This window comes from Odontesthes bonariensis, chromosome 10 (genome assembly GCF_027942865.1).
Source record: "Odontesthes bonariensis isolate fOdoBon6 chromosome 10, fOdoBon6.hap1, whole genome shotgun sequence".
Lineage (NCBI taxonomy): Eukaryota > Metazoa > Chordata > Actinopteri > Atheriniformes > Atherinopsidae > Odontesthes > Odontesthes bonariensis.
Genome location: NC_134515.1, coordinates 13,367,529 through 13,392,640, shown reverse-complemented (window position 1 = coordinate 13,392,640; position 25,112 = coordinate 13,367,529). Strand labels below are relative to the sequence as shown.

Here is a 25,112-nt window from a genome sequence, read left to right as displayed (position 1 = left end):
TCCAAACATCACTGCAGCAACAACGTATGTTGAAGATTACAAAAAGAGGAAGGTATCCGGTTCCCTGAAAAAGGTTTCTTCAGTATTACACTACATGCGGTTTTCACTTGACAGAGTTGTGCATCATATCTACTGTACACAAGTGTGGTTGGAGTAGTCAAGACTTTGCATATATATTTCTTGAAGGCACATTAAACCACAAAACACAAACACATTTTAAAGTAGACTTTTATACATTATTTACAGGAAGAAAAACAAAGTTTCAGCTTATGAGAGGAGAACATTTGATGACAGGTCAATTCCAGTTGCAGAGAAGCTGTTCTGGAAAATCACAAGAGATGGGTACTGGCACTGAGATGTAAATACAGCATAACACAGTGAAACATGCAAGGCCCTCACAGTGAATGAGGAGCAGTTCTGCACCATGTCTTCGAGGAAAGCATTCAATGTTTAGAACGGTCGAACATAAAAGTGTCTCGTAGGAGCACTGCCTCCTGCTAGTGTGGTGTTTGGAGCTGACAAACACCCGCGTTATATAGTCATATACACGCACAGCATACTCAAGGTCAATACAAGCTCCATTACTTTCTCATTTTGAAGTTGTTGGATCCGATGCATGCTAGTTTGAGTTAACTAGTTAACTAGAGTTATTCCAGATTAAATTAAAATTGGCGGTTTATTAGATGAAAAATAGAGTTTGATAGTAGATTTTCTTTGTTTGCCTGAAGGACTGCAAGAGAATCCCCTTTATTTCACCATGCCAACACTGTTGTTCAATACCTAATAATAGCAAAGTTCCACTTTTTCTGGCGAGCCTCTCCTGCTAACGTATTTGTTTACAGCTTAAAAACGGTATGTCAGTTTATTATACAACATTTAGTCTCACTTAGTGGCCACTAGCTCTTCAGTTATGTACCTCCTGTAGATTATCGTTCTGAATCCTATTTTAGCTTTTTGGAGGCGGACATGACGCTCGCCTATCAAAGTGGGCGCCACTGTAATTTTGTGTAACTTTGATTTTAAATACAAATTCATAGAGGGGTTATGCTAGAAAGAAATTGATCCCTTATACTTTTGGCATTTCTGTGTTGGCTTCATTGTCCCAATTGGACTGCACTGTACTGTCCCAAATTAAGCTCAGAGCTGTTGCTATTAGCTTCAAACAGTCTGATTTTGACCTTGTGAATAGACGTGACAACGAAATATGTTGTTTTGAATGCTAACATAGGAAGTAAGATGGTTAGACTAAAGTCTTCTCATTTTATAACAAGAAAGGACAGAAATTTATCGTAATATATGGACAGACTTCATTTTTGAGGAAAAACATTGGTGAACAATCTATCACGCAGCTTTTTCAAACACGTGTTCAGACGTTGCTCAGCAGTGGTGGGTTCTTTCATGTGGCCGAAGCCAAGTAGGCAGAAACCAAGAAGCCAAAAGCCAAGCTCACATTAACTTTCAGCCCTCGCTGTTTGGAGTTTTTCTCGTTTGTTTTTCTTAAAACATCAGAAGTGTCTCCAATCCACTGCTGAGTACCCAATATGTCAGATTTACTGGCTTCGCCTGTGAACTTTTGCTTGAGTTCTTTCACTCAGATCCCACCAATGTCAAACATACACAAACACACACAAACAGGGCAAAAATTCATTGAACCAGAGGAGCAAAGACACCAGGGTCCTGCAAAACTATAATGGGATATACTGCAGCCTGCTCGGCATCATCATGTGGAATTAATTACACGTATGCACAAGGCTGTTATTATTTGACCTTGCATGTAGACCATACAAATTAAAGTTAAGGTTTTAATTTACTTAGACTGTCTGGCTCTCTCTGTCACACACTTTATTCTCTCACATGGGTTTAACATAATATTTCCACCTCTGAATGCAGTTTATCTGCAAACAACAGTAGTAATGTTGAACTTCTGTTACCAACAGAAGCAAATGATAGTCATCAGTCACACAAACACACAAAGACAGGCCGACAAACACACTCATGCCAAACAAGTGTCGGCTTTGTGACTTTACGAGGATTTAATTTCACCCTGAGCCACGCCGCTTCACACCAACAAATATCACAAAGAAGAAAGTTAAAGAGAAGTGTGGACGAAGCTGTGTTGGCTCACATTTCAACATCAAGAATAAATCACGATTTACTACCTTACAAAGTCACTGAAGTCAGTTAAACCTCACAGGCCCAAGTCCACCAGACGGCCGTCCTGTTCAGCACTTTCTCCAGTTCCAACTTCGTAAAGAAAAAAGTTTCTTTATTGTACAATGGGTCTGTTTCATAATTTGCAGTCAGATGTCAATACCAGCTGGAGCAATACTGTTAATTACTCAGTCACCAACGGCCCCTTAGTTAAAAAAAAAACATGCATACAGGATCTGTTGCCAGTTCAGTCCACTTCGGAAGGTGTTTCCTTGTTCATGTTGGGTCAAATACAAGTGGAAAATCCTTTAAATACATATTGATATTTTACAAGGTTCAGTGTGCTAAGTTTACAGTCACCACCAAAGTCACAGAAAAAAACTAATTTCTTTCTAGTCTGCTTCTACTAGCTAAAGATATGGTTTAAAAATCTACTGATAAAAAATGTCTGGTAGTAATTATCCTTATTATGACCCCCATTAAAGCCATTTAAAATACATTCAGTGATGAATGTCAGGAGGGGGATTCATTTGTTTTTTTTTGTTTTTTTAACACAGACATTTCTTAATTAACTTCAGCATAATCCCTATATCTGTACAATGTACGAATAGCAGACTCTACGAAAACTAAACCAACACTCAGAATAGTTTGCAGCACTTTATCTTTTGTTCACTTTGTACCCACATGGCACAAAACTAGTGCCAGGAATGCCTCCTCATCTCACCAGCTAACATTAAAGAACCAAACACATGTTGTAGTGTGTCTGAACGGCTGCAACACAGAGCTCTAATGTCCTGGGAAAGTTGATCTGCAACCCCATCAAAGGCGTCATCGAGCCTTTTTTCTCTGACTCTTTGTGGTCACCGTCAGTCATCTCATGGTTGGGCTGCACCTTTCTGAGGAAACTAACAAAGCTCTCAGTGTGGGTGAGCTGTTTGAAAGATTGTGTTATATGTTACATATCAATTAGGGGGGAGGCATTTAAACACTTCGGTGCTATTTACTTGTGATCTAAATAAGCCTAATTTGTTTTCTCAAAGCTGCTGCTGAGTTGAATTGCTACCTGGATAACATGGTTTCGAAAGTTTCAGCCCCTTAATCATCAAACACCGCAGATTATTTTCCAAAGCATACCATTAATTGTCCGATTAAAAACACGACTGATATTTGACAGTTGGCTGCTGAACAACCTTCGAATCCTTTCAGCACATGCGGTACGTTTGCTTCTTTGTCTTGTTTTTTTTTGGTCTCTTTCTGACAGAGAAGCTCAACAATGAAATACTTTTCAGCAGTTAATCCACAATTCTCCAACATCTTGGGGTGGAAGTGTCCTTGGCATCTGAGCGCAGACAGAGCTGAAAAAAAGCTTCTCACAACTACAATTACTTCTCGCTCACTGAAAGGAATAGGAAATGAAATTTTGCCTTGAAGGTAAGAAATCAAATTTTAAAACATCTGGTTGGTTTTGTTGAACAACTGTATATATCGATTTCAATTTAACAGATCATAGCATGTAAAGTCACCGAAGTGGTCCCTTGAAGCAGCAATCTTTTTAAAAAGGTTTGATGATTTTTCTAAATGCCAAATTTTGACCTCCGGAACAAGACTCTCTGTGGAAGATCCATATGCTAGATGTCCTCTCCGATGTCCTTGTCATGACGCAGTCAAACTGAGTGATCTGGCCATGCTGTTCATCCTTCATTCAACATGCTATACACCCTAAGCTATTGTACTTTAACTTTTTATTTTATTTTTATGAACAAAGTCAAAGTCAGTCTTTTTCTGTCCAAATCCTCCTGAACATTCTTCAGAAGATTATGTGCAGCTTAGCTCAGATGTTTGTCACTGCGATGAGAGGAAGTCTTTTCTGTTCGAAGATAAGTGCATGCGCATGAAATCGTCTCTGTACATACAGTATGTGTGTGTCTCAATGTATAAATTAAGTGTGTGCGTGTGTACATGTGTGTTTGTGTGTATGGTACACAAACTGTGCGTGTGCGTTTAAGTCTCTGATCATCTGCGTTCAAGCGCTCCGTGGCGCCCTCTGCTGCGGCTTGCTTCTGCTCTTCCTCCCTGCTGCGCGTCCTCCTCCCCCTCCTCCTCCTCCTCCCCCATGCTTGTGCTTCTCTCCTCTCTCTTGGGCCTTTTGTAATGCCGCCATGACGTCACCATGGCGACGGTGGTTGCGTGGGGGACGGTATCCCAGAGCCTTGCAGTGCTGTCCCAGGTTTCCCGGGTGAATCAGCGCCATCACGTTCTCGTACCAGGGCTGGGTTCCTGCGCTCTGATAGGTCGAACTGGACAAGGAACTGAGGACGCGACTGGCAGAGGGGCTCCAAACAGCAAGGTGGACGGTGACCGCCGTCCAGCGATAGCCGTGCTCCTCCACCTGACAGTGGTAGACACCACCGTGAGACAGCTCGGCGCTCCGAATCAGGACGCCTCGCTCAATCACAACCAGCTGGTCACCTGTCACTACCTGGAGGGACATGATGCGTGTGTGTTTAATGTGTTTATATGACAGTCTGGATTCTGTGAATAAACTTGGGGTGAACGGTTTTTAAAGCATAAAGTTTTTCTAATTTTAAATGAAAGCAAGAGAGTAAAATGTGTGCATGTACCTGGTTTAGTTCAGGACTATTCTCTCCAGCCTGTTTGTACCAGGTAACCGCAGCCTGTCTGGATCGAGGCAGACACTCCAGGTAGGTGCTGTTACCCTCGGCAACCATCATCACCCTGCGCTCGGCCTCTACCTGCAGCCCTGCTGAATTAAAAAGATGTGACGTATTAGAGATGCTTTGTGTTGTGACATTCAAAATGTTTTTTGTCTCAATGTCTCAATTTTTATTCCATTGTCAAATATTCAGAATAACTGAATATATTCAGTTTACTGCAGGATATTTATATATCTTAGAATTGATTATTGATACAATATATTCATATACATTTAGACATTAAGATAAACTGATTCCAAAGACATAAAGAAACAAATTAAACCTATTTTTTCTTTCAGCATTCTAAGCAAAATTTGTATTTTACAATCTTTGTTAAAAAAAGAACAAAAAAAGGCTCTTAGAAAACTTTTCCACAGTTCTTTGACCTTGATTAGGTTGTTAAGGCTACGGCTTGTTAATTTTTAGAAAATGTCAGGTGATTCACACTTAAATTCTTTAGAAACACGCTGCTTCTTCAGATGTTGTACAGTCTATAAGCAGCCATGGGCTCCTTTCAGCACTTTGACAAGAAAAATAACTGATGCCACAAAGAAGGAGAAGAATATAAGAAGGTAACAAAGTGAGTTCAGGTCCCCAGTACTTAATGTAATTAGGAAACGTCAGTGACAGAAACAGGAACAATGGAGTACTTAAAGAGAACTGCTTGGGTTTCCACAAAGAAGTTTTAAGTCTTTTTGACTCCAAAAGACATTCAGACATTCCACCTCTTGTGGGGCTCTGTTCTACTGTGCAGCCACGCCTACACGGACTGAAAAAAAAGGCTTTACTAGTCTAAACATATCAAAACATTTGCATTTTACGGTGTATATATCAAGTCAGAATTCCATTTTCTGAATCCTCACAGAGGACTGAGAGTGGGAGGTGATGTTGGCCCACATAAATAATATTGACTTGTAGCTTGTACTTTGTATACCCATCATATATTCTGCAAATACTGTATATGTACTGCAGTTAAATCTCCAATTATAAAGCATCAACATACAACAATGGCTACAGTAAATGTATTGTGGATCTGGGACCAGTAAATTTGCTCCTCACCTCCTTGTCTGACACATTGAGTTAATGGATCTTCATCCTCTCCCAAATGACGAGCATTTCTCCTGCAGAGAAACAGATATTGAAGTTATCTAACAATTGGAAGTTGCTATTAGCTGCGAAAGGGTTATGACAGACAGAGCACAGTAAGTCAGGGTGATTACACTTTACACTGACGGCTTTCTATGTAAGGTTTGTCCTCAGCGTGGCACGACAGAAAAGGTCACTAGGTAATCAGAATCAAAAGGGATTATCCAATCGGTTAAATTGATTTGCTCGTGACAACACTGAAGGAAAGGTCAGCTTGTCATCACAAACATTGGCATTTTCAAGGAAATCTGCCCTGTTGCAACACTTTGTGGGGGATCATGTCTTGATCATGTGGAAAAAATGCTTTCATTGTGATCAGAAAGATTTGAGATGAGATGTAATTCGAGCCACATTTCAAGCTGTCACGACATATGGTTTAAATTTGATTTTAAGAAGATTCATTCTACACGGATTTCTCTCGCATACAGACTTCAGTTCAAATATTCAACTTAAGGAGGGAGACATCCACTGCACGTCCAAATATTATTTGTCTTCCCTACCGGCGCACTGTGGGCATATAAGGGCTGCAAGCGTGTCCGTCCCAGGTGCAGTAGGGATCTCTGGCCAAGCAGCACTCAGCGCAGGCCTGACCGTACAGCTCGCACTGGTACAGGGCCAGCTGGGACACACCCTCACTGGAGCCCACAAACAGCCACTGCTGAAAGGGAGGGGGAGTGGGCGTAAGATAGAAATAGAGATGGAAGAGAAAACAATAGATGAGGGCAGAGAGATGTAGAATGAAGGACAGTCAAGGAACAGGAAGGCAGAAACAGGAAAACAGAAATGGGGATTGAGTCCTCTTCAGATGATTAACAACACAAACACATTCATCTTCCTTCCCTGAGTCACACATCTAACTCACACTGCAACAATGTCAGTGCATGGCCACGGGGAGAGTGTGCATGTGTGTGGGAGCAAGAAACATGCCGATCCTTGCTTTTCACAATCGAGATATGTATGTCTGGTTGTGTGAGCGAGCTATGGATTTTCTTTTTCATGGATCCAAGACTATTTGAAAAATGCAAGGTGCACGGATGTGTGTGTGTGGTATATCTTCATTACTGCTCTCACTGAGGTGGGGTAACCATAGCAACTGGTGATGAAGATGTCCTTTGAGAGGAAAGGTGGAGAGATGAGTGATAAGTGTGAGGATGTGCCCCTGCTGGTGTGTGTGTGTGTGTGTGTGTGTGTGTGTGGGCATGTGAGAGTTGGGGAGTTTGAAAGTTTGACAGTTTTCTGTCTCTCATCTGTTACCTTTTTCTTTGAGAGCGTCATCGCTGTCACGGGTGATTTGTGCTGTGAGGAGGAGAGAAGAAAAACATACTGAGTTTATACTGAGATAAACAAGAAAAGAAAGTGAGTTGGATGGATAGATAGATAGATAGATAGATAGATAGATAGATAGATAGATAGATAGATAGATAGATAGATAGATAGATAGATAGATAGATAGATAGATAGATAGATAGATAGATAGATAGATAGATAGATAGATAGATAGATAGATAACATGTTGAATTAATTTAACAGAAAAACTAGCATGCAACAACAAACCACCACCCTTCAAACATTTTCAAATTAGTTTGAAAACTGATCTCTAATCTCTAATCAGAAATCTCATGATGTCACTTGAAATTATTATTATTTTTTTTTTTACAAAAGAAAAGAATCACAAATCAACAAACTCAGGCCTAACCACACTTAGACAAGCGAATCTCAACCACAGTGAGAGTAAACACAAAGTTTTTTCAACTTCAGCCACTCGAGGACGTACAATCTTAAACTGGAATATTAATATTGTTAACTGATGTAAAAAAAATAATCTGACATGATATTCAAAATATATGCATCTGTATGAGCTTTGTGGTCAATATTTGCATGGACTTGGCGGAGAGATTATTTTTAACGAAAAGGGTTTTTTGCCATTAACGTCTAAAGAATAAATAGCTGTGTTATATTCGTATATAAGGCAGGCAAAGCCCAGCAGTGCAGTGAGGGATTTTTCAGTGTTTGCTGTGCACTTACATTTAACAGAGCTTAGCACTGTTTTTGTATCTGGCATAAATCACACATGCTTTGCCTCACTGCTCACAATTTCCAATATGAGCAATGTGTGCTGTCGTCTTAAAGCCAGCGGCTTCTATTCACTTCCATATGGTAGGAACAAATATGGTATTCATCACCATGTCTGCATTTATTTTTTTTCTCGTGCAAGCTGACTTAAAGGAAATCTGTGCTGCATTATGTCTTCACAATAACGTGACGCAATGATCTAGTTTGGAGGGTTCACGATTAGATTTTTGAAGGAATGGACATTGAAGGATGCGTGTGGGGTTGTGATACAAAAAAAGATTTCTAAACATTTGCTGAAGATGAAATAATAAAGAATGCTTTCTTAGCGGGAACAGTTTTGCTGTACCTGAAAGACCTGCAGCTGCTCCAGAGTCACTTCCTGAGTCTGACCGTGCTCTCTTGGCAGATGGATGGCCTTCAGCACGAGTCCTGAGTCTGAAGAATCAAAGAACTTTTAGTGACATTTTATGATCTAAAGGATCTTGGGGGTTTAAAAAGATGAGCTGCAGACCTGTGCCGATGAACAGGACATCATAAGTGCCATCCACAGCCTCCACTCTGTCCACCAGCAGTTTGCTGAACTTGTAGTGGACCCCCACTCTGACCAGCAGGGGGCGCTCTCCTAACGGCAGCACATTTTCCTGAAACGTGAATTACATAAAAAAATTATATATATCATATTAAATGTAAAGTATCAGATAACTATTTTTCAGTGTTAGTTCAACCAGCCCTGTTGTTTATCACTAATATGAGGTTTTCATGTGCTCAGTGATGAGGTGGTAAGGAATGTGCTAATTCAATTTTCTAATTTAATTTAAGTCTTTGGGGCGAATATAGAGAGGTAAGATTACTTGACCCAGTGCAAAATAGGCCACAGTCTAATTAAAGTGAATTGGTGTAATTCAATCAAGTGAAATATCAGCTGAACCTGCAGCAGCGGGTGAGTCCTGCTGAAGAAAATGACGTCGTCAGGATACTCTCTGGTGGAGCTGTAGCTTCCATAAGTGCTGCTGGGACACTGAGAGCGAGAGGGGGGAGAATCATTTATTTGCTTTTTCATAACTCCCACACTGCTTTGGGGGTGGTATTCATTAATTAAGAAAAAAAAAACATGTCTGAAGGAGACAGTTTTATGTATTAACTTACAGTTCCTGGTCGTGGATACGGCACCTTGCCTGTGAACTCAGCCCATTTATACTGAGGTCCCTCCTTATGAAGGAAGTTTCCTTTAAAAGCTCGAACCACATCCTCCATGCGATAAACACACACAGCTGAACCATTCAGGATATCACTGAGGACAAAGCAGAAGAGCACAGTGAGATCATATTTCCAACTATAATTCTTCCACCCTGGCAGCATGAGTAACAACATAAGCTGAGTATTTCTTTGATTATTTCTCTTGATGAGCTGCTGTGGACTCCAGGCTGTAAGTGGGATTTACGAAAGTGATGCGCTGTATGACAAGGGGTGACTCATTGTGGCTTTTCGACTTGAACGCATCAATTCACTGAATGTGCTCCAACCCAAACCCCAAATAGGATGAGTGTGCTGCTCTGAGAGCACAAGTTCCTACCACAACACATGCCAACCACTGCAGTTAACACCCTGATTTCTGGAAGACTTTTAGCAAAGCGCGTTTAACTGAAACGTAGAAAGAGAACAGAAAGAGAAGTTATAACCACGTTATGATGACTCAGGGTGGTTTCCCTCAGTGGGTGACACGTGTCGTATGTCTTTCTTTCATGTGTTCCTTAGGCGGAGGTTCTCTTAAATTCCTTCTCAATAAAAAGTGGACCAGATAGGATGTTAGTATTTCAGAGTCTGAGACGTCAAAAATTCTGACCACGACAACACATTTTTTTTTTTATCCTAAAAACACTAATGCTGCAAATGAGACAACAAGGCTAGCAGTGGGGCGCCCCCAAAGGAATAAACATCAGCCTCACAAAAGCAGCATTTTACTAACAATAACTCAACAATCTGATGTCGGATACCGTCCATGTGATAGAAAAGGAGGAAAACAAAATAAAAAGCAAAGAAAAGGACAGATGAAAGATCCACAGTTTACAGACTCAAAACCCAGCATGTGGGAGCAATCGTGACTGTACCAAAGAGACGAGTTTCCATTCAGAAGGAATGACCCCCCCTGCACCCTGCAGTTCTGCGGTTGTGACCCCACCCTGGTGATGCTTTGGATTTCTGTCTGTTTCCCGCTGAGATTCCAGGCACTTTACAGATCCCAAAAGACAGACCAACACCCTGCTCCGCCTTGCCAAACGTTGTCATACTTCAGCTGCTACTGTGGAGTTTGGTGTCCAGCTCAGAAACTCTCAGAGTGTGGGATGCCCACAGAAACTTGGGGAGAATGACAAAATGTTGGCATTTATTTCTAGCTGGCTACTCAGGCACTCTTTTTTTCTGATTTTTCCTCACTTTTCCCCCACTTCTTTATTTCAGAAATGGCCTACTTTTATGGGTTCTGCATTTATTTACCCGACGTTCAGTCTTCATGACTCTGTCTCCTTGAATGTCAGCCCTTTTCTTCCAGTCTGCCTTCTTTGCTGAAGTTTTGCATTTCTCTTCCTGTATTCTATCATATAAGTAAATTCCCATTTCCTTCATACAGAAAGCTTACCTCCCAAGGACTGTGGTCAACCTCATATGGCGCTTCTCATATTGATTTAATTTTTAAAGCATTGTGATGTTAAGAGTCTGGTTTCTGTGTCTAAGCCAGAAAGAAATACACAGGTGGTGGCGCAGTGATGCACTGATGGTGATGTGATGATGACAGCTCATATGTTGTTATATTATGAATGTATTTCATTCATGAGTCACTGTGACATAAGACGTTGCGGGCGATGTGTGTCTCACAGTGTGTGACATCAACATCTGTGTGCGACACATGAGGCATTCACATCCCGTCACAGACGCTCTTTCTCACTGACTCTCATCGTGTATGAACATGATCCAAGACAATGTAGATGGTGATTAGCTCAGGGTAAAATAAGTTTTTTATTTAGCCACAGAGGACTGATAAATGCAGCCATGCAGATGTTCATGGAGATCAGGGACATAAACAGGGGGTATTGTAACTTATGTGGTCACTAGTGCTGTGTGAATACAGTGTGAAGCCTGCAGTTCCTCAGCTGGAGTCCTTTTCTTGTCTTACACATTATTGGACTCTACGTTTCTTTCCCTCACTTCTCACTCAAAAGAAAAAAAAATTCACTTGGAACAGTGTCTGACTGTAGAAATAGATGGATACCTTTAACTCAATGTTATTTTTTTTTTTGCTATAAGCTTGCTTTGAAGGAATAATTTGCTCTCCCAGCAGAAATGAAAGACTGTCTCTCTTTTCCCACCCGGCTGCCATTTTCAACACATAAACAAGGCTGCATATAGCTTACAAATTACACATGATTCTATTCCCAGGATTTCTTTTATTACAGAGGCAAATACCTTGAAGTGGTAAACAAGCCATAGATGAGAGGATTTTTCTTGTCTTTCCCATGGAGAATAAAGATGTCCTCTGGATGGAGAACATCCGCGGAGAATGAGGAGGTGAGGGAGGGGATGGATAGAAAGGGGGAATGACAAGAGAGAAAATGGTAAAATGTTAGTTAAACCACAGTAAAAACTGTAAGAATCTCTGTATTACCAAAAAATTCAAGATGTGTTGCACTTTATGCATCTATCTCTGTGAGCAATTTTCATGAGACCGTGGGATGGTCTGTGTTTCTGTGTTTGGATCAGGCGCTTTGCATTCATTATGTATAAGTCTGTGTGTGTGTATCTGAGTGTGTGCATCCGTCAGTCTGAATATGTGACTAATAGCGTTGGGTGTGCTGGCAGCAAAGCTGACTGGCTGCTTGTAATGAATCTGTAGCCATTAATAACCAGCCGCAGTGGGAGAGTTAAGGCCTGAGTCCGCTGCAGGAGAACAACACCTGCTGTCACACACCAACATCGAGCTCCAGTCTTTGCTCTTCATTTAAAACACAGCAGTTCACAACGTTTCCTGCATTTTTATCACTTTGGTGTTGCTCCGCTTCTGGTCTCTCATGTAGCGCAGATTCTCTCAACGTTTTGTCTTTAAAAGCTCATAATTCAGTCATAATCAGTGCAAATTCGATTCAACCTGGTGCACATAAGGATTTTTTGTAAATGGTTTCATGGTTGCATTGTATCACCGACTGTTGACTGTCGGTAAGACTCAATCAGCAGGGTTAAAAATGTTCTTTTCAACATTCTAAATTGTGCATATAAATCTCTGTCAGCTTTTTGCACAAAGCAATGTTGTGAACTCTGAGCTGTCACTCAAAAACTCCCAAGCCAGTGGGAAGGGAGCACTCAATAAACCCTCCCACCTGAGACATTTGTGCTGGAACTGGAAACCAAAAGTAAGGAAAACCAATAATTTTACAGTTACACAAATATTTTGACATGAACAAAAGATTACTTTTGTTCATGTCAAATTATTTGTGTACACAGAGAAACCCAAATCCTCCTTTTAATAGAGCAATAGCGGGCTCGGGGGGCTGTGGTCATCTGCTTTCACTGACTGGGGTAAGAGGAAATGATTTCACTTTACAAAACATCATCATTCTTTTTATTCCAAGGCAATTTAAGTAAGAAGCTTTTCTTGTCCTGCAAACTTTGGCATCAAGAAAAAGATGCATTTGTAAGCTGAAGGCAGAATAGTTATTTCCTAAGGTATTGAGATGCATAGCTAGATGACAGAGTTACTAGTTAGACGTATCTGTCTCCTGTTTTTCCCATTTATCTTTAAACACACTGCTTCTGATCAGTCTACAATTAGGACCAATCACAGTTTCTAACCTCGGTTAATAGCTGTAATTTTTTAAATACCAAGTTACAGTGAAACACTTCACAAATAGAAGAAAACATCAATTAACCCAAGAAAGACTGGCCATGAAGCTGACAAACACAAAAATAGCTATTAAGGGGACAATATATACTAGTTTCCTTTAAAACTAAAAAAAAAGACTTGATAACTTCAACAATGAAACTCACATTCAGACAGAAGTGCGTATAACAACTGATAATCTAACATGCTTCCTAAATCCACTCATTCAATGGGGAAACTACTGTGACACAGCAGCATGATATTTCACACAGTACGGGACAGTTGGACAACTGTGACTCTATTCATGGCTGATATTTTGTCTCCTAAAAAACACTAACTAACTACATTATCGACGTAGTTGTCCCCCCTTCTTTCTAGTTTCTCTCATGGTTGTATGATTCTATTGTTTGCTGTGACAGCTCAGACAAGGCCTTGGCCTTCACAGTTTATTCAAATCACAATGACTCAAAGGTTTTCTGTTTTGCACTTCTGTCTCAGATAAGAGCTGGTAATGTTTTATCACATCATCACAATAGCGGAAAACAGAGCGCTTTGTTTTCTGGGTGGCATGCTGTGATTATCTATAAATACACAACTCGATTAAGCTCCTGGTAGGTTTGGCAAATAGCTTTAAAAAATCATAGAAGCTCACAGTGATCAGGGTAATGTTAAGACACAGAGTTTGCGGCACTAAATTTGGAAGTTGATGTTTCAAACAAGTTTATGATGCATTCTTTATGTCTCTGCATCAATCCTTTCCTCTCCTCTCCCCTCCCATGCTGAGGCGGAGACGTTGTTGTGGTGATGGAGACGGTGAAGCGTATCACAGTTACCGCATTCCAGTCGTTCCTGCTGCTTCAGGTGGCCTCCATGGAACTACGGCCCTGCAGGAAGGCTAATCTCATCTCTTTACAACTACACATGCATCACCACACACTCGCCACACACAGCAACTAATAATTTTGGAGAGCTCACACATCAAACACAGAAATAAAAGCATGCATGGCCACATGCATGTACCCCCCCCCCCCCACACACACACGTAAAACTGCAGGAAGAAAAGCTCATAAATACCCACTAATGCACTGTTGGACAATCGGGCCTGAAAGAGGGCTACGGGTAGTCTCCAGCCTGCAGAGCACAGATATCTCACTCCCTCTGTCCTTTAATATATCACTGCTTCATGACTGAATTTTCTTAACTGCCTCTTCTTTAATGTTTCTGCTTATAAATCCCAAAGTAGATGTCTTGCTTTTGTTATCTCTTGCTTTACTTCTGTTCATGCCCTCGCTCTTTACCACAGACTGCTCCATCCATCTTTTTTCCCACATCCTCTCCCCACTACCATCATTTCTAGTTAGTTCTCTTTTCCGGTTCACATCTTCCAAAGAATGCCTCTCACTCTTGAACTCCTTTCATCAATCAAAACCTTTATCATCCCTTGGTTTTCTCCCATCCCTTCCACTCATCTTAAAGGTTATTGTTTTTTATAGCAGGTTTGTTTTATTACTCTGGATGACGTATATGCTGTGTGCTTTGTTCTTTTATCCAAAACTCATTAATGTTTTTCTAGGAAGGAGTGAGTCAGAGTGAAAGAAGAGCATCTTAGATTTTCAATGTAAAAAAATCAAGTTCTATAGCCACACAATCAGTCTGGTGGGACTCCTTTGGGGAATAAAACGGATAGTAAGCACGTGTATGTGACACTAAAAAAACTATTAACTAACTAAAGCCAAACTTTTAAAATGCATGTAAAAAAGTTAGTCCGATCACAATCGGATGAAAGTGAGCTTCTTAAAAAAAACACACCCAGATACCGTGAGTGGGGTTTGAATCACTCTGCATGTATATACTCAACCTAATTAAAATGGGCCTGGGTGCACTGACCACAAGTTTAATCTTTTTGTAAAAAATAGTAAAGCGTAAGTGTTCATGTAGCCAAATTCCCAATAAAGCTCCTCTCATTCACTTATTTTTCTTTTTGTTCCTTTTGTCAGACGCTTAAATGTGTTAGAAATTATTGAAAATCCACCCATTAATACTATGTTTCAACTTGCGGTTGCTTAAAGCATTTCCACACTGCTGCCTTGCTCTAACAAAATCCAGATTTTAAAACCACAGCGTCATCTGACAAAATCAGTGTTCAACTAACTTAAAGACAACATCTGTGCAGTGAATTTGGCTGAATTAAATGCGTGACGAACTCCCACAGAGAAAGTTAGAAACAGCAGAATGTCTGCTATGTTTTCTCACACAGTTGTTGTGTTGCGGTGTTGGACATACTTCAGTCAGGAACTTCACTTCACTCCTCTGCATGTATACTGGGGCAAGGACGGTGGTCTAATCAAATGGCCCAATTAAGCTGTAATCATAGCCCAACTCAACTGTGCATGTAACTGTTGAGTATCTCTTTAAACCTGGTGGGAGCACTGATCTGATGGTGATCAGAGAGAGCAAAAATCAAATAAAAAAAACCATTTGTAAGTCCATCCAAATGTACACTTGACCTCAGTTGTCCACAGAAGATCTGCAGAGGTAGAAATAACCATATTTGGCCATGTTAACAACGAAGCACTGATGTATGATGGTGGGACTCATGTTTGAGCTGTGGAATGATAAACAAGAGGTGCAGAGGTAAGAGGCGAGGAAAAAGGAATTCAAGTGGCAGACACTTTAGACTAATAATTGTTACAGTTCAGTGGACTTCCAAGTCAAGACATGCAGGTAAACCAAGTAATGTGACTTTGGTTTAAAAGCAAAACACTCTGAGCTAAATGCTAACATTAGCATGTAAACATGTTGACTGGCATTTAGAAAGTTCATGTTTACTTCTTCAGTTTAGCATGTTAACATCTATGCAAAACCAAAGTACTTGACAATTTTGACCTGATGATGGTAACAAGGGATCAACGTAGGTATCACACTGAATATCAATGAATGGATCAAACTGGAAACCAATCTATTATTTGTTGGTTAGATTTAAAAGGAGAAAACTTGGATCCACTGATGGCAGATTCACACTTCATCTTAAAGTGTGATAGCTGTTCAGATATTCTAGTCCTAACCAGACTGACACTTCCTTCCACAGTGCTACACCTCTCCAAAAATGCTCCAAAAATGTCAAAAGGAATGTGAGCTGGCAAGAGGATGACAATTTACTGTGAGTAATAAAGAGTCGTGTTTCAAAGCCAGATGGAAGGGAGGCCTCATAGCAGATAAAAGTAAATACACTCAGCTCGATATTGAAAAAGTCCTGCATAAAGTTAATACAAACTTTGGTAATCCTGGCAGGAAAAAACTCTGAAGCCTGTTTGAAAGTTACTCTCTTTCTTCACAGCACCTTAGTGTGCATTCATCTCCACATGAAAACACTGTTAAAGCTTTTTTTTTACAGACTTTGAAGAAGACGTTTCAGTTATTTACGGCTCAGCCTGGCAAAAAGAATCCCTGTTATCGCTCCATGACGAGTTTAAATCACAACTGATTTAGTGCCGCTGTGCCTCACTTCCAAATTTCTCGCCTGCCTGATTTATTAAAACGTAGTGACTTTCTTGTCATTAATCTTTAACAGGGGAGGAAAAACAAAACACACATATTTATGAAGGATATATGAGGTCAGTCTGCTTCTGTCTGTCAATTCTGACCTGACTTGGTGTGACCAGGTGAGCCAAGAAGGTTTGATCATTAAAACAGGTGGGAGTTCTGATTTAAAGTTTTTAATCATGTTGCAGTTATATGAAACAGCTTCATATTCTCTTATCTTTTCAACCACATCCTCCTCCTCTTTCATTCCCAAATACTCGGGCTTCCTTTGTCTCCCTCTGAATTTTCTCTCCTTTTCTTGAAACACTTTATCCTTTAATCAGGTGCTCATCCAGTCTCCCTTTCTAAAATCGAGTTGGACTCCCGAGGATCCCTCTGGGGGTCCTTCTTCTCTTTGTCTCTCACTTTCGCTGTCCCTCCTTGCCTCCATCCTTTCCTCCAGCTATCTCTCTTTCCCTCCATCTCCCCGTCCATCTGTCTGTCTGGCCTATTTTCTCTGGTGAATTGTTCTTGTGTCTTCTTCTCTAAACAAAACAAGGCTGTTTACCCCAAAGGGAAGATAGTCTTGTCTAGCCCGCAGACCTGCATCTTCCTCCTCCCCCTCATTCTAATTGTCTGGTTTGAATCCCCCCAGGCAAATACCCCTATTCTTCACTGTTCTCTCTTCCTCCCTGTCCAGCCGCCCTGAATACCAACTCTTGCTGCCTCCTCCTCCTCCTCCTCCTCCTCCTCCTCCTCCTCCTCCTCCTCCTCCTCCTCCTCCTCCTCCTCCTCCTCCTCCTCCTCCTCCTCCTCCTCCTCCTCCTCCTCCTCCTCCTCCTCCTCCCTGTCACCTTTTGGTGCACAAGCCATTTTACAGTAATTCGCCAATAACAGCCCTCCGTCCATCTTATCTGGTCCTTTAACCCCCTCGGCTACTGGACTTAATCTCTCTGGTATTCAGTATTTTTCTCTGTGACACATTTTTCCCCATCTATCCACCGCTCTTATCTTTACTTTGAAGTCTCACTCAGTTTAAATACCCATTTATATACCCCGACTTAGCTTTTTTTGTGGTGTTATTGAATAACAATTTCAATAGTGCATTTAATTACATTGGCACCTTTTTTGAGTCATAAAAAGTCCATTTTCTTGGGGGTTTTGACCAGCAAATCTAAATTAGAAATCCAACTATCCATTACTTTACAACAACAAAAAATTAACAAAGTCTCACAATGTGATTTGCACTGGTGGATGCATAAAAATTACAGCCTCAAAAATCCCCACATTTCATTGTTTCCTCCTTCTTCCTATTCCCTACCTGCACTCACCAACTAACTGTCCTCTGTATCCTTTCCAATCAACCGAATTTCCATACTTCTTTAACTTCAGCCAGCCCTCCCTTAAAATGACTTCTAGCTGGTCTGCAGTTTCTTTCTTTTCTAGTCATTAATCTGTGATCATTACCTCAGGTTTTACCATTTTCCTCTCTTTCAAACACATTGGTAGCATCATTAAACTAATCCAAGGAACCTTTCTTCCACAGTTACCTCACCTTTCTCATACAATTTCTCCTGAAATTCTTTTCTGGTGACTGTGAGAATCAGTCCACTTTAGCTCAAGTGGAACAGAAACTGATATCAAAGTGGAGGATGTACAAGCAGGCAAACTCTGCTGATGCTTCAGCAGTTTCCAGTTTAGAAGTCATAATTACCTTGAAATACCAGCAACACCAGAAATACTCATGATTGTATTTGTTTTGTTTTTTTTGTGCCCTCCTTAGGAACAGCTTACTTCATTTGACAACAGCTCTTCTTCCCTCTTCATTCTTTAGTCATTAAATTCGTCCTCTGGTTCTCATTTTATTTTTCCTACCCTGAGGCCAAACTTGTTTCCAGAGCTCTTCCTAATCAGCAACACTTTCCTTCTCCCATTCCTTGTCTTCGCCACCTTCTCCTTTACAGTTTAAAAGTAACGACACTGAAATAACAGCTCCTACACTCTTCATCTATATCCTGCCCTCTGCTTTTAATCTCCTCTGCCACCTCCTCTCTTGTTCTTCTCTTGTCTTGTCAACACTTCATGTTGCAACCTCTGCCCTCTTTCTACTTGCCCCACCCCCCTCAGTCCCCTCTCCATCTATTTTCGTTTTCTCCTACTGATAAATTGGGCCTCCATTCAAATATCTTCATACAAGCCGTGATGGATTAGGCCAGCTCAGTGGGGGAGTCAAAGCAAAATAAATGTCTTCGGTATCACAAAACATGTTTTCCTACCCACTTTAGGCAAAAGCTGATGAGGTAACTGAGCAGTAAATAGTGGAAATGCAGTTGCCAGATTCATTTGACAGGGTTGGGAGTACCGATGGCACAGATGCTCTATCCTTACTTCATACATGGAGTGTAATGGATTTTCCCCTCAATCGTCTCTTTTGAGGTTTTTGGCTTTTCCTCACCAAATATTTAAATGGCTCCAAAACTGACTGTAAGGCAGGATCAGTTTTGGAGTAAAAAAGTCTTTGGAAGAACAGGGTTGCCCATAAAACATCAATCTCTCTGAAATGTCGCTCCTGCTGTTAGTGATATTTAGCTTCCATCCATCATAGACGTAGGGTCAATAGTTGGAGCACCGGAGTACTGCAAAATATTTTTGTCTTTGCTTCTTAAGACAATACAAAAAAGGCTTCTATTCAAAATAAAATTCTATATGTGTGTTCTACTTTTAAGGAATCCCTGGGAATCAAAGCTGAAAACATATTCATTCTTAAAAGATAAATAAATGAAAAGGGGATAAAGCACCTCTGTGGTACCATGGACATTTATTTCAAGGTTTAATGCAGTAGTTGCGAAAATCTTTTAATGGAAGCATGCCAGAATGCGCACAGCCCATGGCCGAGTTTTAAAACCTTGTTTGGTAAATTAAGGCTACGGCTACACGAAAACGAAACGAGGTTTTTTTTGAAAACGGGTTCGAAAATTCTTGCGACCACACGGAAACGCGCTGCTGTCCAGACGAAAACGATGAAACGAGGCAGTACACACGCCACTGTGTCACGCCACGCTGTGAGACAATAGAGAAGTGTTAAAATTGGCTCCCAGCGTCAACGTGTGACTGACGCAAAAACGTTTTAGCTGTAACAATGGAAACGAAACGAGGCCGTTTTCAAACTTTCCCACTCTGGAACCCGTTTTCAAAAACTATCGTTTTGGGGTAGTGGGAACGCCGGCTCCGTGTGGCCGCGACAGTGAAACGATAAGAAAAAGTATCGTTTACAGTGAAAAACGTTTCCGTGTAGCCGCAGCCTAAACATTTCACACAGAGGCTGTGAAACAGGAGCTCCAATTTGCAGATTGAAAGTGACATTTAACCAGTCTGTAGAGCGGCTGATAGCTCACTCTCGGTTCTGACTACGATGGTTCTGTCAAGTTCAGTAAAGATCATTTTTTCTCATTAAAATCACTCTTCTTAGAAATTGTGGCTCACAACAGCTTCCCCTTGTCGGGGGGTTATCCCTGGGAGTGATAACTGGATTGTATGGTACCAGCAAACTGATTAATCACCATTTCTTAGTTGCTACAGCTGTTAAAAATCCCTATGTGCAGTACATGCTAATTCAATTGCAAAGAAGGTAAATAATAGATCTCTGCTTTACCACAATGAAAATGATCCCCTACAGCAACCAGTGGCAGATTTTCTACCTCAAATTTCTTTGTAATTTTCAGACTCAAAATATACAAAAAGACTTGGTGAGATGAGAGATGTTGCACATGTGTTCTGTTTCTGTGCTTAGCTTTTTGAACTGTGTATCATTTCAAAAATAGATGAATAGATTCTCTGTCTAACCATCATCATTCCCATACATCAGCACTGTCCACAAGTTGTTCCAGTCATGTTCTGTCTTTTCTGTTTATGGAAAGGGTATGGGTGCTGTCTTATGTCTAGAACATTGAATCTTACAAACTCAGACAAGAATAGATGAAAAAAATGGCTGAAAATACCTCAGTGTCTCTGGTGTTAGGACACTAATTCCGGCCACAGAGGGTTGTCTGCCTCCAGCTCTTAAACCTCATAGCATGACTCTCCTCTACAACAACAACCACAGCGACCAAGACAACAGCTGTAAACAGCGAAGACTCTTTTTATGTGAGACGGTCACAAATCTGAATAGTTTGAGATTCCATTCCACTGGTGTTTGACTAATTTTGGTTGAGTGAACTTGTTTCAAACTAGCGGCATCAACAGAAAGAGACAAAATATTGACAATGAGGTTTATGAAAGCGAACAAAGTCGTGATGACTCCAGACACAAAAACAACAGAACAATGAACTCAAAGCAACCCAGTCCTGTGAATCAGTCCATGTGGTGACTGCCGACCAGATGCTTCGGTCAAAACAAAGCCAAGTGGAAGGTGTTCAAAAACTTCAAACATGGGAGTAAAAAACTTTAAATATATAGTAAAGGGATTAAAGGGGAATAAGCCATTTATAACAAGTCTTCAAAAATTAAAAAAAATGTAATTTTGGGGCATTTGTTGAAATAACTACTGAAATGTGTTTTTTTTTTCATGCTATAACAGTGTCACTACTACACAAAATATCTAGAACTAAGAGAAATCCAATAAATTTATTCATTCATTAATCATAATTATTGAAAATTAAAACAAATTCATTGGGACACCATGAAGAAATAACAATTAGCCCCGACTCAGGACCATCAAACTATGCAATCTGTCTTGAAACACTTGATTTTACAAGAATAGATGTCTTTTTGGGGGAAAAAAAATCTCTGTGTGCCATTTAAATGAGACTGTCCCCCTCAGGGTTGTTCATGCAATGTGGATATGGTCAATAAATTATGTTCGAAGAATATGCGACACCTGGTGGTAAGTGGGTGCATTAGTGTCCAAGGAACTGGCAGCATGCACATCTGGAAAGGAACCATCAATACGGAAAATTCTATTACTATTTTAATACTTTTTCAGAGAAGGCCTTGCATATTTCAGCAAGACAATGAAAAAATGACATACCACATCTGTTACAACAGCATGGTTTTGTAGTGTGTTCTATTGTGAAGGGATGTTGGTTTATGAGATCCTTGCTTTATGTTTTTATTTACATTTTACAAACTGTCCTAACTTGTTTGGAATTGGAGTTGCACATAAACTACTGGAAGGGTGAGTGGTCATACAGCTTTGTATCTGGAATGTTACCTGAAGAATATAGACTGATTTATTTAGTGTTTCAACCCAGAAAAACCTCAGACAGATCTTAATTTCCCCCAGAATTCTCATACATACACACCTACACGCAGCCAGGTGGCGTACACAGCCCAGGGACCCGTAGATTGTTAAGGATTTATGGGATTTGTAGTGTTTCTGTGTGGCAGAGCATGGCATAAACACAACACTGGAAGCATTCTTAACCTGATGTGTTAATCTCCTGTATATGGGATTTGTGGTTTTGTGTGTGTGTGTTGCTGAAGTGTATTCACAAACAAATTTGTATGCACCCTTATCAGATGTGTAAAACATGGCCACAGGCATGCTGGGCAAAAATGTTTTTGTGCTCCAGACAAGTCCGAACTGTTTTGTGTACACAGACAGGCTGAGGCCCGACTTTGTGTTTTAACAACTGTAAAACTGTGTGTGAGTGTTTCTTTTTTTTCTCCCAAGTGTTTGTTATTGTTGCACCTGGGCAAGTGTTGGTACTGGACTACATGAGGAGGATTTACTGCATGTGTTAATATACGGCGCGCACAAATTGTTATCCTGAGATTTTCTCTGTGTTTACGCTGAACGTTCTCTGTTTACACAAACTGCTGAGATAAGAAAGTAAACTTTCATGTAAGTTGTTGCACAAACCTGATTCATCAAGCATTCACCAGAAAAGGCACTGGGAGGGATGACTGATAGCAGAGTGGTGCTGGTCCAAAACACAGAGGTCAGGGCAAGCATCTATGTTTCATTTCATCCTTTATCTCATGTTCTTAATGTTTCACTCCTTTGCATTGCCACGTGTACACCTTGCTGTCCACATTCCTACATATCGTGCAAATACATCCAAACTACTTGATGAAAGCCCTGGTGGACTAATGGATGAGGAACAGGCCTCCTAAGCCAGGGACTTTTGGTGTGATTCCCATCTAGGGTGACTGACAGCAGAAGTGTGTTGGCTTTGCAGCCTGACTGGTCATGACTGCATGACTTTAGCATCCAGACCACACACTCACCAAGACTGAACAGTCTAAGAGTTTAATGTGCAATATATCCAACTAAATATATATATATACTTATGTATATATGTCCTATATTGTTTATTATTTATAGTGTTTATAATGCTATTTTAATTCCTTTACTATGTTGGTATTTCTTATTTTTCTCTATCTATTGCTGCTGCTGCAACATCAAAATTTCCCCACTGTGGGACGAATAAAGGTATTCGTATTGTTTGGACTATCCCTGCCACATGAACAACTTTTAAGAGTCCTTGGGTGCAATCAAGTAGCCTTGTTTTAAGAGCAGTTCAAATTCTCCAAATGATAAGAAGAGGAGCTTCAGTGCTTTCTTTATCTTTTATCCATTTCAGGATGTCATACACTCTTTTCTAAAAGGAAAAGATATAATACAGTCCTAAAGTTCTTGTTCCAATTCTTTTCCAAAGTCCTCCCTTATCCCCGATTTGTAATGCAGACAAAAAGTCATATATGACTGATCAAATATGACCCAGACAGTTGAAGTGAGTGTCATCAGAGTAGCACAAAAGATGTGCTCTGGCTCTATTAACCAGGGGTCATGCAGACCGCTGAGCACTGGCGCAGATGTTACATGCCAACACTGCTTTGGACTACCATGCTTACTCCTTGCAGTTAATGTACCTCTCACAATTGTGTCTAAGTGTTTGTACATTATTCATTTAAAGCTCCAGTGGCCTACTGTACAAGGCACTGGCCTCCAAAGTTAGACATTGTGGCTCTAAGCGCCATCTTGGGAGAATGGTTACAGAGTGGTACAGTAGAGTTTAACAGAGAATAATCTGTATGTATGTAAAAGTATGTATGTAAACCCTATAATTCAACCAGAAAGCATATTTTTCGGACTCCTGGCATTCAAAACATTTTAATCTCCATTTTAGTGGAGAAAATAACATTGCTTGAATTAAAGTGATGATAGATATGCAGTGCAGTGAGAAATCCTCCCCAGTTTTATCTATTACAGGCAGCAGGTTATAAGAAGCATAAATAAAATACTCTGTACTCACTACCTGCTCCACTGCTCAAAATATAAACTCACACTAGTTCCATCCAAAAAATAATGCTTTGTATTTTTTAAAAACTCACAACAACAGGCTGCAGTTTTGTGGGGGAAATCTGACAGCTCTAGAGTCATTTGCTGAGAGAGAACAACATTTTCTTTACGTTTTCTGCCATCAATCAATATTGCAGAGCTGTGACCAAACTTACAACACATTCTTACAACCAACTTTTCATATACTGTCACTTGGTCAGGCGTCCATTGTGTCAGTTTTCAAGGCACTGGATGTTCCTTAACTGTAAATTTTCAATGCATAGGAAGCTGTTTCATCGCGCCATATTGCCAGTTTTCTTGCTCCTGTAACTGACGCACAAGCCGCACCAGTGGTGAATGATTACAGGAGCTGCTAGAAAAGATATTCCATAGTTCCACAGTCGCTTGTGAACAAGTGCAACAGGAGGTGAGATGAAAGATAATAACAGAACATGTACAGGACCACAGTTTTTAAATTCCTTCTTTCCATTCATTCACTCTAGGGTAGGGTACTTGGTTAAGTTTAGGCATCAAAAGTACATGCTGGGGATGAGAGAACATCATTGTTAGGTATTGAAATAAATAATTCTATTGGCGAACATTTCGCCAACATTTTCTTTTTGTGTGTGTTGCCATGGTGAGGGGTTCATTGACAATTAGTTCACCAGCTTAAAAACCCTGGGGCACTCAAAAATGACTCTACAGACGTACCCTGAGTGTTGAAATCCAACATCAGCTCCTGACCAAATATCTTTGTGAGACAAGTTTAGAGTGAGAAGGGATTGAAATCTAAGTTACATGACAAACAAATGCAGTGACGACGTTAGTAAGGTTGCATTGAGTTTGTGTAGTCTGTAAAGTTTTCTATGTTTATCATGAAGTCGTCACACAGCTAAGGTCCTTCTCTTCTGTTGTAAAATCTAATGTAAATATGAACTAACTTCACTAGTTATTGCAACACTGATTGGTGCATTTGTGCCATCAAAAGCTTGCAGATGTTAATTAAAGAAGTAATCCAGCACTGAAGACAAGTGAGTGTCTTTCATTTATTCATAGCAACGTGGTCAACACCAGTGAAGTTATACCCTCATATAGAAAAACAAGAGTTGTATATGAGCAGATATTGATTCTGACTCATACACAGTTAATTAGTTCATAAAGATACTCACTACAGACTTACAACTGCATCGACCCGTTCCTGAACACAAAAAGACACACACACACAAACAAACAAACACACGCAGCGCTAACATAAATGGGAATCTTTGATGATGGATAAACTTAGTGCTACTGAATGCTGAGGCCAGTTGCCGTGGCAACCAAGGCTGAAGCATGAAGACGAACCCAAGGTGACCGA

The 25,112-nt window shown here is 40.4% G+C and overlaps 1 protein-coding gene across 3 annotated transcripts in view; it reads right to left on the bottom strand.

Annotated features, from left to right (window-relative positions):
- Positions 1 to 210: 210 nt before the first annotated feature.
- Positions 211 to 25,112, bottom strand: part of sema3h (sema domain, immunoglobulin domain (Ig), short basic domain, secreted, (semaphorin) 3H) — a 59,715-nt gene continuing 34,813 nt past the window's right edge. Inside the window, exons 9-18 of one of the 3 annotated variants that reach the window (XM_075476321.1) lie at positions 11,544 to 11,613; positions 9,231 to 9,375; positions 9,013 to 9,102; positions 8,596 to 8,725; positions 8,431 to 8,519; positions 7,266 to 7,307; positions 6,512 to 6,669; positions 5,925 to 5,986; positions 4,773 to 4,915; positions 211 to 4,630 (exon numbers count right to left, since the gene is read on the bottom strand). In XM_075476321.1, coding sequence (XP_075332436.1) covers positions 4,175 to 4,630; positions 4,773 to 4,915; positions 5,925 to 5,986; positions 6,512 to 6,669; positions 7,266 to 7,307; positions 8,431 to 8,519; positions 8,596 to 8,725; positions 9,013 to 9,102; positions 9,231 to 9,375; positions 11,544 to 11,613 — 1,385 coding nt within the window. In that variant the 3' untranslated portion in view covers positions 211 to 4,174. The remainder of the gene's footprint in view (positions 4,631 to 4,772; positions 4,916 to 5,924; positions 5,987 to 6,511; positions 6,670 to 7,265; positions 7,308 to 8,430; positions 8,520 to 8,595; positions 8,726 to 9,012; positions 9,103 to 9,230; positions 9,376 to 11,543; positions 11,614 to 25,112) is intronic. The other 2 variants (XM_075476323.1, XM_075476322.1) reach the window with 2 other exon arrangements.